A 13490-nucleotide genomic window follows, 5' to 3' on the forward strand; every position below is an offset into this window, starting at 1 on the left:
CACCACGCTCCGCCTAGTCCTAATCAGCTGACAATAATATTCTTTTTCAATCTCCAATCTACAACGGAATTCCTCTTTGTCTTATTACGATAGGGTTCTTCCACATGAGGGGCACGTTTGACCTGGTTTCCGATTTCAATTCTGATTTTACAAAGCTGGAAAAAAGGAGAAAAAAAAAACAATGTTATTTCATATGTATTTAGGTTATGTGAGTTTTAAGGAAAAATTAAACAATGTTGGATGGGTAACATCACAAATATTATCTATATTATTCTTTTATTTTGTTTTTAGCTCAGACAGCTTCTTTAAATAAATTAAGATTACGAGCCAATGATTAGTTTCAATTTTTATTATAACTTTTACTACAGTCCAGTCCTTTTTTCCTCTCATCGTTAACTTAATCAATTTATTAAATTAATTAATTTACTTCAGTTTATAAAAGCACTATTTTGAAGTAGTCAGAAATGATATCTCGTACGAGAAATTAATCGTTCTGTTATGTTGCTATAGTTGTCAGAGCCTCTTTGAATTGACTACCTACCAGAGTTTTTGTGTCCTCCGCGTCTAGATAAGAATAACTGTTTAACTGTTTTTAGCTTATACAATTTTGTAAATGCACTTGCTACCGTTAATACATATTTTTGCTGAGAAGAAGTTTTATATTGTTTTCCCTACAAATAAAATATTTCAAGAGATAGAGAAAGAGAGAGAAATACTTTATTCATCTATGCTTCACAAATACATCAGGTTGCTATATCACACAGCATACTTATCAATCCGTAATCGGACATATATAACTTACATATAATTACATGGTATTAATAAGATATAAAGAAAATAATTTTGTTTCTCTACAGTTTTCCTTTTACAATCAATTTCGGTCTATATACTAAATACAAATATTTCAATTCATTCCTTTTTTCTTCCCCATTTCTGATCCTCCAATTTCACCATTTCATAATTTTTTAATTTACCCAATCAACAAATTCGCTCTCCGGAATTCACCCTCCTAGATCCTCTTCAATGACCCGCTAAACACATTCACTATTAGTCGGAAATGTGAGATCAGACCATCATTTATAGTCACAGCAGTAGATCGGCTTACGAAAAACAAACAAATAGATACATTTTACGAGAATAAGACTAACACATAGATTCAAAGGAAAGTATAATAAAAAGCCGGTTACAAGAAGCACTTGAATGGATAAATATGTTTTTAAAAAATATATATATATAAATAAAAATAATAATTCTAATAAAACAAAATAATTTAATGAATAAATAAGTCAAAACACACAAATCAACAGGTCCGCATATTAAAACAAATCGATCCCATTTTAATATTAAGTTAAAAAAAAAATCCCCCATCATGCAATAATATTAAAACTAACGACACATACACAAAAAATATAATAACAATACAGAGTGCTGGCGCCTCCGATAACAGACGACATGATCTGCGAAGATACGGTGACCTTGATTATCAGCCAGCTGGGTCCTGTGAGTGATGGGGGGTGACAAGTCTGTACCTTCCAATTGATAAGGCAGCCGCCTCGGCTTGGTGTCGCTGCTTCTCTTCTCGCTAGACTTTCAAATATCGGCTCGATTTATTTGAAATTCTGCAGATCACTGCCCTTGCCCTTCATTCGAATCGGACAGCAGCCCGACCACACACGAGGATAGCGTGGACCCGATGAGTATGTGTCTGTCAACGGCCAGAGCCGAACTCAATTATAAAAAATATATAAAATTAATACTTTATTTAGAAAAAATAAACTAATTATTTCTAATTAAAATATCATACAAATATTTTAAGTGGGTTTTCAGTGGATGTTTGTCTGTTTAAGAGGGCAACATACTAACAGGGTAATATTTTTTAATTTATCAGTTTATTATTAATTACTGTGTAAGTTAAAATATCTTCTTAGTTAGTTAACAATGACCATATTACAAGTGACATGGCTCGTAGAGATGCTCTGGGACGCTGGAGTTCTGCCATACCATCCAGTATAGGGTGCCAAGCTTTATTTCCCTGAGTAGAATGTGAATATTGTAAAGAGGTATCGTTGTTTTCAAGATTTTATTTACTTAATTTAAATATTTACCTTAGTTGTTTTCTTTTTCTTAAATTTAACTCAGTTATGATATGTGTTTATTCATGATGTTTACTTATATAATTTTATTTTTATCAATTTCAATGTATACATAGTTATTTTATTTTATTTTTTTAAATTAATACTATTTATTTACTTTTCATTTTAGCTAACATGTATATATGGTATGATTGTGTACTAACATCCCTAATACTCATTCCTCTTAAGTGCGACAGAATGTATTGTTTCACCACAAGTTAAAAAAAAATTAATAGATCTGTTTAATTATATATTTTATTTTGTCATTGTGTATATATTTTTTATTAATTCCATTCTGACTATTTTTACTACGGTTTTCAATGTTTTTTTTTGTATGTAAGTCTTTTTTGTACCTAATCCTTTGTATCTTACATTGGATTTACATGCTTATTATCGTCTTATTTAAGTACTGATGAAAACTTATATTGTGGGTTAAAAAGTTGTGAATTTAGAAATAGTTAAAAATTATATTTATTCATTACCTCCACTCTAATAATCTCCATTTAAACAAAAACTATACAGGTAAAGCTCTGGCATTATCCGCCATTGTGCCAGGTAGTGTGATGAACAAAGAAAAATGAATTAAATCACCATTGAGCACGTTATATCACTATAAATGTTAGTAATTTATGTGAGTAAGTTGGGTTTTACAATGACCTCCATGTTCATCTGTTACTAAAAGTTAACTAGTATTTCTAGTTCTTTTTCTTTAATTATAAATTAATCAGGCACTATTCCATTCTAAAATCAGATTTTACTTATTCTAGTGTTTCTAAACCAAATTCTTTAACTCATTTTCCTTAACGCTCTTTATTTTTGCTGTGTACTGTCTCTAGATTTAGTCGGGACGCCAGGATAATCGCAGTAGACGATTATCCAAAAATAAGTTTATTAATTAATTTATATAGAGTCTTGCAAAACTATTATTATAATTGGATTGTTTTCCAAAGGCTTGTTGTGTGTTTACCAGTTACCAATTAAATACCTTTTTATTTAAAAAATATTGTTACCATTAATGATATAATACAAGAAGAGGTGGTATTGGGTAATATACTAGTATTTAAACTATATCAAGGAACAAAATATTTGTTTACATTGGTATGATTTAAATTATAATATGATTGAAATGATTCAGATAATTGGTTTGCCATAAAATATTGATTATTACATTATTACCTAATATATATCTAAATGAGTGCTGAGTTGGTTGATTTGAGTGGTGGGTGTAGTAATATGAATGTCATCTTGTTCATATGGGATGGCGTCCAGGTCTGATAGCCGTTCTCAGGACCTCTTCTCTCACCTGTCTTCTTACTTCTGTTGCCTCTCCTGCTTTTCCCCTTTCGTCTTCAATCTATGCTCTTTATTTCTGCTCCACTTGTTTCAAAACTGGGCGTCACCTAATGGGAATCTCATTTCCTCATAGGCTATCATCAGCCACGCCCAAGAAAAATACGTTAAAGAGGTTGGGTGAAAATTTTGTTTGACCTGCCCACCGACAAAGCCAGCAGACAATACCTGTTTTAATAGATTTGCTCAGGACCTTTTCACCTGTCCATTAACCACCTGCGAAGTGCCCTTTTGCAGTTCGATTTGTTCTTGATGTTTTTTTTTCCCAAAAGCCTACAGAAAATTTTTGGTCCCTCCGCAGAACTTAGTATAAATTTAATTATACCTGTATCCATTCTAACGTTTTTAAATCATTAGCAAGATTAATTAGAACCCTTCCTTTTTTTAGGCTAACGCGAAATCGTTTTACTTCAAATGCAAGGGAACCTACCGCTAAAGAGTAATCAAAGAATCACTTCAATGAGAATGACTGAAAACTGTATTTACTGAGTTTTCTAAATTTCAACTTTTCAATTGTTTGAACTAAGATTAGGTAATTTGACAACTGTTTGATGGGAATTTATCGCTCTTCCTAAATACCTGAATCAGATATGATTTAAAAATAACCCAAAACACTTTATTGCTAAAAATTATACGGATAATTTTAAATGCTTGTGTTTTATTAACAATAAGATACAACATAACAAATCTTGCGTAGGTTTTGGTTAATTTGATATTAACATGATGAACTTCAAGGTATCTTACTTCTACGCTGGCCGTACTCCATTGAAATTCTTTATCTTTGAAAATTAGTTTTCAGTTAAGATGGGTGTGCTGGGCGTTTATGAGTAAAAACGTTAGAAATACAACTTTCAATATTAAGACTGATGATCCATTTCTTAAAATATTGTTCCTGATCATCTTAGTCTGCGGTATATTTCTGGTTAATCTAATGATACTGTACTGTGAAAAAAACCGATGCAGAGTCAGAATACCTTGCTAAGGAGTATCTGTGGACTGTATAATTTAATAACCAGAAAGTTAAAGAAAATAGGGGAAATAACTGAACCTTGTGGATTACCGTCATAGATTTGTCTGATGGAGGAATTTTGTATTACTTATTTTAACAGAAAATGTTCGACTATTCAGGGATGAGAGTATCATAAAATGATTGTCCTGAATATTTAGTTATTATAGGTGACTCTGATCCTAATCCTTTTCGTACGCAAGGTTGAAATTCAAAAATAACATGTATTTCTTCATTCCAAATCAGCTTCCTATGGATTCCAATAGTCTTGCTAGTTGCTATGGGGTAGAATTACTATACTGAAAACCAAATTGAAAATCCAGAATAATGCTATTACATTGAAAAAAATAGCAATATGTCATTTTAAAGCTGATTACAGCAATTTGCCAGCTATGAGTTCCAACTATTGGTTTTTGATTTGTCTATTTACATCAGACGAATCTGGAAACAATATTCCAGGAGCGACTGTAACATGGAAGTAACTTGAGATTAATAACTAATGGGTTTTGGTGCCCTGATATGAACTATAGCAATAGAAGAAAAAATACTGGTAGTCCTGGTAGTTTAATGAAGCTACAAAATTGTGACTTTTTCGAAACTCTGTTACCAACATGCAATTTTTACCTTATAAGAACACTATAAATATTTCTCTTTAGATTTCTTCCTATGCATCTATTATTCAAGGACGAAATGGATACTAGGTCGCAAAATCACTTTTTATGCACTAATGAAGGGCAAAGTCAAGCACTCATGAACTATAAAGCTTTGTTTTTTTGTTTTGGCAGTTATCTTCAAACGCACATCACTATCTCAAATTATTTCTTATTGATTTAAGAAAAAAAAAATAAAGGTATAGGTGTTTCAAAATTGGTTTTTCGAGGGTTCTGCCCATGATCAGAATTGGCGAGATAGAGTGGTAGGATGATGGGTATTCTGGTGGCTTTTGGGGTTTGGGGATCATTTTGACAATGGATAATTTCCATGGACCAGTAAAATATGTGGAACATAGAGCGGCGTTATGTATGGAGGTGAGGAATGGAATGGCTTTTCAAGGAAAAAGTTTCAGGATACAGGATGTTATTAGGTCGTATCCAGGAACTCTGAGGGCAGCTAATCTCTAAATGATGCTGGATATTTCTGAAGGATATAATGCTTTATTAATTATAATAATTATTAATGAAATCAGAATTCGGAATAAAGATTTTAGAAAGGTATTGTTGGAAAGTTTGCGATTTTTGTTGGTTAGTTGAGGTCCAGGTTTGGGATCCGGTAATAAGTGGATAGTTAAAATCTTTGAAATTCAGTATCTGTTAGGTTGTTCTTTGTAATGGTTTTTCAGTAGTTTTAAGCTGAAAATCTTACAACTATACTTAATTAAATTTTTAATTTGCCTATTTCTGCTTTATGTTTGTTAGTCAATTTGATGTAATAGTTATTGTCAGTTGGATATCTAGTCCTATGCCACTTCGATCTTGCTCTGTATTTTTCCCTTATCAAGATATGAATTTGCTGTGGCGGGTTAGTTTGTTTATTGTTATTTATTCTACTAGTCAAAGTGTTGCGATTTATATTTGTTCTTATTGATTTTGTGAGTTTTCTTAGCTACGTCAATGTCTTATTTTGTCTTCAGCTGAATGTTCAATTCTAGTTTATTTTCTAAGTCACATTTAAATTTGATCACATTTAAAATCCCAGTCGCGTTCTAATTCGTTCTAGTCAACTCTTCATGTTGTCCATGAAGGAGCAGAAGAGGACATAGATACCAAGCTTGAACGTAAAAAAAGCAGAACTGAACAATGATCTAAGAAAAGGTCATCCAGGGATTCAACAATGGCTTGGAAGGTGGAAATCTGGAAGGTAATAAATATGTCAAGGATATCCAGTCGTTTTTAAGGATATCGGTCAATAAGTAGGATTTTTGGGCGAGAGAATAGAATAAGTATTGCAGGTGGGAACACGGGATAAGTTGTTACCACGGGAGTTAGGTATTTTGGTCGTTGGTGTTTTGCATTTTAGTCTCCAACAGGAATGAAGCGCGGTTCGAGGGTTCGTAATAAAGATTCAAGAATGTTATAAGAAATATTATTAGAGCTAAAAATATAACATGGAAAGGGGAAGTTGAAATGATTACCGAGGATTATCGAAATGATTGGATTGCATCAGTTAGATTGCAAGGAATACGGATTGAAATGGAAGTGGCTTCACTTCCTTTGCCACATGGCATTATAAGGGGTTGAGCTGGTTCCGCTGAAGGCGGGGGGGGGGGGGGGTTAGAATCAGAAGCCGCCGGGCAGGGGCTACAAAGAACGGGGAGGGCCGCTCTACAGGCGGATAAAAAGGTTAAGATGACTTCAGGCCTACAATCGCATGTTTCCAGGCAGTTGGGAAGAAAGAGATCCATATGCACGAGTTGAAAATGTACAGCACGAAGGCCTTACCCTTCCTGGGAAGCATCTTCAAGAGTACACTTGGGATCCCGTCCTGCCCAGACGCATAATGATAATATGATGCTGAGCATAAGTAATGAATATGTTTATGAATTATAAGCAATGGATGCAAGTTGTATTATTCAATAATTAAAATTCTTTAGATCGGAAATATTTATTATACAATATTGTATACCGCTTTCCATTTAAAGTTAATTAGTCAGGTTCTGATTCTGCTTCAAGTTCACTACCTTCACCACCCTCTTCACCTCCCATATGAGGTATGATCTTTGGGTGTAATTGTAACCACCTGAATTCTTCCATTTCCACGCTAGGATCTTCAATTTCCATTATTTCTGGCCCCAGTTCGTATTCCACCTGTACTTTAGAACATATAACTGGACTAAAACCCTTCAAATTACATTTGTTGCCCCAGCCGACATAAAAATTAAGGAATAGCCGTTCTTTGACGGCGGTTAAAGCTCCAGGCCAAACATTTGACCTAAGGATAACGGCACTATCTTCATCTAAAAGGGTTGATGCCCTACGAACATTCCAGGCTGGTGAGCTGTCTTTGTCAGATTTCAGCACATCTAATGCTAGAGTTGTTAGAATTGGCGGTCCTTTCTCACTATTTATTTGCGGCATTTCTTCTTCTTCCTCCATTTCTTCTCCCTGAACTAAATCAGATGCCCAAAACTCTGTCCTTCCTTGCTTTAAGATAAATTGCTCATGGTGTACCCAAAATTCGAAAGTTGGGTCCAAAAGATCTTTAATTGGTAGAGGCTGGTAATCGAGATTTTCGGTGTACAATTGTCCTTCCTCCATTTCCACGGCTGCTTCTTCTTCATCACCAGTCGAGTAAAACCCCAGAGGAGATACATGAGTGGAAGCTGTTATTCTTGCGATCTGAGCTCGGAGAAGCTCCATTTCAGTGCCTGGAAATGTTGGGTGACCAGAAACAGGGCTTGACAATATTCCGGTAAAATATCTTGTTCCGAGCCTTGCGATAACGATCTGCTGCGGCGTGACATCTGGTAACATAACCCAGTCCTCACTCGGGTCATTGGTTACGAGGTATACTTTTGCGTTTGGTCCATGTCCTGGAGGTTCGACCGGTATAACCACTTCTTCACGAATCACAATTGACGGTATCGGCGGGCTCTTGTAAAGGTCAAGCTTACGTTTAGGTTTTGTTTCTTCTTCAACAAAAGAAGCTTCTTCACCAAAATAATCCTTCCGAATTTCTTCACTTTCTTCTTCAGCTAAATCTTCTTCTTCAGCTTCTGTACGCATGGATTGGACTGCCGTTGTCATGAAGTCTTTGAAACGGTTACCCATACCTTCCTGAGTTAGTTCTGCTTCCACTATTATGTAATCTCTGATAGTCCCATAGACCTTTCCCCAAAGTTTAAGTTTTGAAAGGGGGTATGTCTTTGCTAAAACCCTCAAACCCATTTGTATGTTATACGTGTCAGTGTATGGAAAACCGACTCCTGCTTCGTTCAACAGTCTGAAGAAAGGTACAAAGTCTAAAGTTCCGAACTTGTCTTCATAATGTAATTCTGATTCATACAAACATTCTACTCTCCTGTAAAAACGTAGTAAAAACTTGCCTTCATCAGCTTCTCTTGGTTCTTTAGGGAGCTCCTTGTACGTTTCATCGCATTCATTAGTGAGAAAAAATTTCTTTATTCGTATTTCGCGGCTGAGTTCTTCAAAATACCTCATGCAATCCTTAGGTCTCTCTTTCATTACATGATTAAGAATATCGTTCAGGTGATCCCATATAGTCTCATTCCTGCAGCCTATCTTCTGAAGGTAGCCTTTAGCTATCAAAAAGTCTCTTTCCAGGTTAATTTTAGGTAATTTTGGTACATCGTGAGTTGCTTCTTCCCATCCAGATAATACGGATTCTTCCTTTTCTTCTTCTTTCGCTTCTTCTTTAGCTTCTTCTTTCGCTTCTTTTTTTGCAGGTAGAACATCTACATTATCGACTTTCTTCTTGTTTGGATCAGCTTTCTCATTATTTTCTCCTTTAATCATGTGTGAGAATTGTATTCAATGCTTTTGAATTGTTAAATGGTCTACACATTCATTTCATACCTAAAAAGTATAGATTAAGCAATAATTGAAAAAAACAACAACAAAATGATGGTTTAAATTCATTTATTACTTACCATTAATATCGTCAGTTCATCATGCTCGGAAAAAACATACATTTATTGGATGATATTTATATAATTTAAACATATGTTTTAATTAGAATATGAATTTGTGGATTACATTTCTAATGCTGTATAAGGTTTTTCGTAGGAAGAGATATTTCTTGTTGCACTATTAGAATTTAAATTTTAAATCAAACGTTCCTTCATATTCAAATTAACATTGGCATTAAATAAATATAAAGATAAAAATGACTCCACTTCTACTGCTCTGGATGGCTTCCAGTAACAGTAGCCTCTTGGAAATTACTCCCCCTCAAGATTTCTCGCTGAATGTATTCTCAAGTGGAAACAAAGCTTTAGGTAGGTCTGATACTCTGGAGTACAGTATCACGTCTCTCAGAGGTTCTTTATTTACCATAAACACTATTATTTCTGAATACTAGTCATTACATAATAAAAAATATATAATAAATAACATAATGGTTACTTATTTAATTATTTTAATTTCTTTAGAATATCTTTTTTCAGATATAGAAGAATTTTGAGAACTTGGTTGGTATGAGATGAAGGACATAAGAGATATGAAAGGCATGGTGTAATTAATACCCTCTTGGAAAAGTAATAGGGTGTATTGAATATGGTTCTTTGGATTTTGGGTTGAAAGAATTGGATACTTTTGATGTTCGATGGTTTAGCAGCTCCCCATAGTTGAAGTCTGTAGTTCCAAATAGGTCTGAGTATAGTCTTTGTATAAGGTTTGTTTTCAATTCAAAGGTCCTGCAGAGCAGTCAGTATAGTTGGCTGAATGGTCTGTTGAGTTACTGTCTTTTAAGTCTAGTGTGCTGGTTTCAGTTGAGTATATATCTAAGATGAATCCAAGATTTAGAATCTAACACCGAGATTATTGCAATCCATATTCAGTTCCCATCTTTATTTAAGTAGTGAACTGATTATTTATTCTGTTAAGGCCTATTGCTTAAACTACTTTTAGTATTCACTTAAACTATTTTTAATATAAGTGCAAATACAACTAAACTTAAACACGTTTCGCTGACAAGAAAAAAAATTAAAATTAGAATGATTCATTAATACTTATGGACCCTCATAAAAAACCTTTATAGTGCGTGCTAATTATGATTAATTTTCATTATTTTGAAAATGTATACGTATGCAGGATTGTTTAGGACCTGAAAATATATAACATTATGAAAGTAACAGAATATAAAAAAAATAGTACAAATATTCATTGAACTTCTTTTCTTAAAAACACTCAACGTCAAAGCTATTATACGTTTTTCTGATAAGTTCTGAAACAAACTGTAAAATGAAGTGAGACTATGCTAGAGTGTATGGGAATAGGCCAACCCGACTTTCAGTAAATTAATGCTATTAAGTGGCTTTTGATCCAAACTATTAGTTTTTCTCGTTTATTCCATTGCCTATAAGTTCAGTTGATAAAATAGTAGTGGGATTGTGCCAAAAAAATATATTTCTACCATTACCAAACAATCAAAATTTCTACTAAAAAGAAAACTAAGTGGGTACTTATTTTTGCACTAAATTCATCCGAATTTATACTTTGGTAACGATGCCTCATTAAAAAAAATATTGATTACGTAATACCTGGCTCAATCTCACCTCATTTTATGGTATTCATAAACCGTCGAAACTCAAATTAGAAATTTTTGCAGAAAATTTATCTCGCAGGTCAAATTTTTTTATACCTGATAAAATTAGGTCGACCAATATCGCAATTATTTAGGGTTAAAAAGGGCTCGAATAGCAAATCAAATTTTATAAATGAGTTTATTGAAAACAAATCGCATTGGTTTTGGAATAAAGTGGTTCGAATGATATACCTCGATGGCGAGCGAGTAACAGATACTTGTCCGGTTCAGCTGGTATCGAGAATTGAGTGCTATTCCGATGACACGTTTAAATATTAAATACTTTCTAATGGATTGCGGTCTGTGAGTGACAGAGGCGCTCGGAGTCCGCACTTTATTTGATTTCTATATTCACTCTTTTGAGTTATTGCTGATTTATATTGCTTGTTGTTCCGGCTCTGATAAATGGAAGGTGGGGCCTCTCTTGATGATGTCATCAGTTTCTGTCACATCCACAAATTTAAGCGAAATTAAAATATCCAGTGCTACGCTCCAATAGAGTTTTCGATATTGGTGACAACACGTAGTTTTGATATATTTATGGAACCAATTTCATTTTAATTTATGTCTCATATTATTTTTCTAATGAGTATGACGATCTCCATAATTTAAGGTAAATCTTTAACTGGGGGAAGTGAGGATTTTAAATTTTATCCAAAGGTTTTAATTTTTTAATATTATTTACAACAATATATTATATATTTAATTATTTATTAAATAGTAAGGGTATTGAAATAATGGTTTTATAGACGTTTGTGACAATAAAAATGTTAATTAGAAAAATATATATTTTTTCAAAATGTACAAAAAGGTTTTACTATTTCAATATTTCATAAAACATTAGTTTGACGAACAACGCGTCGTGTGCGTGTTTACCTCGGATATTGGATATAGATTTAGATTCAAATAGGACTTATCATGGAATTTTTAAAATTCAGCTAATGTTAGAGTCTGAAGAATGACTCATATTCTGAAAATTCGAGTAGTTGGTGGTTCTATTAATATGGAATAAACTGTTGTATGCCGTATGAGTTCAAAGTCCACATGTATCATCGTTTGATTCCTAACAACAGAGGTTTGTTAACTCCATTTAAAGTTTAAAAACAAAAAGGTATGTACATAGCCTGTACAAAATGTTAGTCAACAACATGTACACTTTACACAGATATCAGAGCAAAACAAAATATTACTTTCAGCGGCAAATATGCTAGCTACAAAAATTTACTCTACTGGTTTATTAAGTCAATAACCGATTTAAACGATTAAAAAAGCACTTTCACTCCACTAAGGTAGAAACACTTTTCATTGAAAAAAAAATAATCAAAATACTATAAAATACCGTTCATTTGATGTTTACCTCATATGTAATTTATGTTTTTTGATATTAATTAAACTACTAATACACACTTGGCGAGATAAAGAATTGTATATAATAAATAAAATAAAAAATAATAGAAAATGCATTTGAATTAATATAGAAGAGATTTTACCTATCATTAGTGTTACCAACCAGAATATTTCAAGCCCTATAGACCCATGAGACTTAGAAGAAAAAACAATAATAGAAAATATAACAAAAAAAAAAAAGATATTAGAAAATATACAAAAAAAATGAATATTGACATATGTTGTTCCTGGTTTTGGTTTTATTTTTCAATGATAAGTTTTAAACGTATTGTTGGTATTACTTTCACTTACCTCTATATGAAATAAATAGTAAAAGAAATTACTGTAGTCTTGTAAAATCAAATTTTAGATGGAAATAACTGTTTTGAGGTCCCCTGAGTCCAGAAAACTTAGCTTCTGGTCAGAAAACGGGTCTGTTCGTGAACAGCCAAGCTCAAAACGAAAAGTATAAACTAAGATTACATATTTAAGGCGGGTGTATGCCTGGGATGTGATAGCGAATGACCGGAAGTGCCACTTTATAGAATTTCGAGCACTCCTTGTCAATGTACAATTAAATGATACTTAATATTAGTTAAACGTATCCCCATTAAAATAGCTGGGTTTAAATAACGTTTATTTAAATCAAAAATAAATAAATAGTACACATTATTAGTTATTATAAACAATTGATAAATACAAAATATGAAAGAATTTGATAAATAACTCAAGCAGGAAAAATAAAAAATTAAGTATGTTCAAATCTCAAAAAACCGAGAGTTCCCGATATCTCTGAATTTGATGGATGTGTGTACAAATTCGTTTTGCTAAACTCTTGCATTCTGGGCAGAAAAAAAATATATAATCGTTTTCCTTACCTTATGTACACAGAATGTAAGTCTTTAAAGTGACAGGAAAATAAAAATATTTTGTTCATAATTTTCCCTATATTTTTTTTCTAAAATCACAAAAATGGTGCCTGAAAACGAGTACACCAAACTACTCAAAATTTGAATACGAAAAAGAAGGGCAGTAACTGAAAGTTTTGTGATTCGCGCACAGCAAAATATTTGTGTTTGTAACCGACTAGAATAGAGCAAGGTTCAGTTTGTTTTTGTTTTCATGACTAGATTGTTTGGTTATAGTGGTAGGTTTGTTTCTTGCCTATTTTTGTCACTAACATCTTTTAGTAGGCTATAATCAGAAAATTCATCACACTGCTAGGTCATTGTTTATTTCCGGAAATGAGTTTATAAGAATTCTGAAATGTTCATCCAGTATTATCAACAAAGTTATCCAAAAAAGACCTATACACAGCAACAAATATCTAATTAGAGAAAATGACAGGCAAAATT

General features: G+C 32.9%; 1 protein-coding gene across 1 annotated transcript; it reads right to left on the bottom strand.

Moving 5' to 3' along the window:
• Positions 1-7084: 7084 nt before the first annotated feature.
• LOC106684124 (radial spoke head protein 6 homolog A) lies at positions 7085-9150 on the bottom strand. Its single transcript, XM_014426021.3, has 2 exons — positions 9095-9150; positions 7085-9020 (listed from the first exon to the last, which is right to left on the bottom strand). Exon 2 carries the CDS (start codon positions 8958-8960, stop codon positions 7131-7133), a length of 1830 nt encoding a protein of 609 aa, XP_014281507.1. The 5' UTR covers positions 8961-9020; positions 9095-9150; the 3' UTR covers positions 7085-7130.
• Positions 9151-13490: the final 4340 nt, after the last annotated feature.

The sequence above is a fragment of the Halyomorpha halys genome, unplaced genomic scaffold (assembly GCF_000696795.3).
Source record: "Halyomorpha halys isolate HHAL.00 unplaced genomic scaffold, Hhal_1.1 Scaffold545.1, whole genome shotgun sequence".
Lineage (NCBI taxonomy): Eukaryota > Metazoa > Arthropoda > Insecta > Hemiptera > Pentatomidae > Halyomorpha > Halyomorpha halys.

Coding starts and splice junctions, on each gene's coding strand:
- LOC106684124 (XM_014426021.3), bottom strand. CDS start 8,960: ATGATTAAAGGAGAAAATAATGAGAAAGCTGATCCAAACAAGAAGAAA.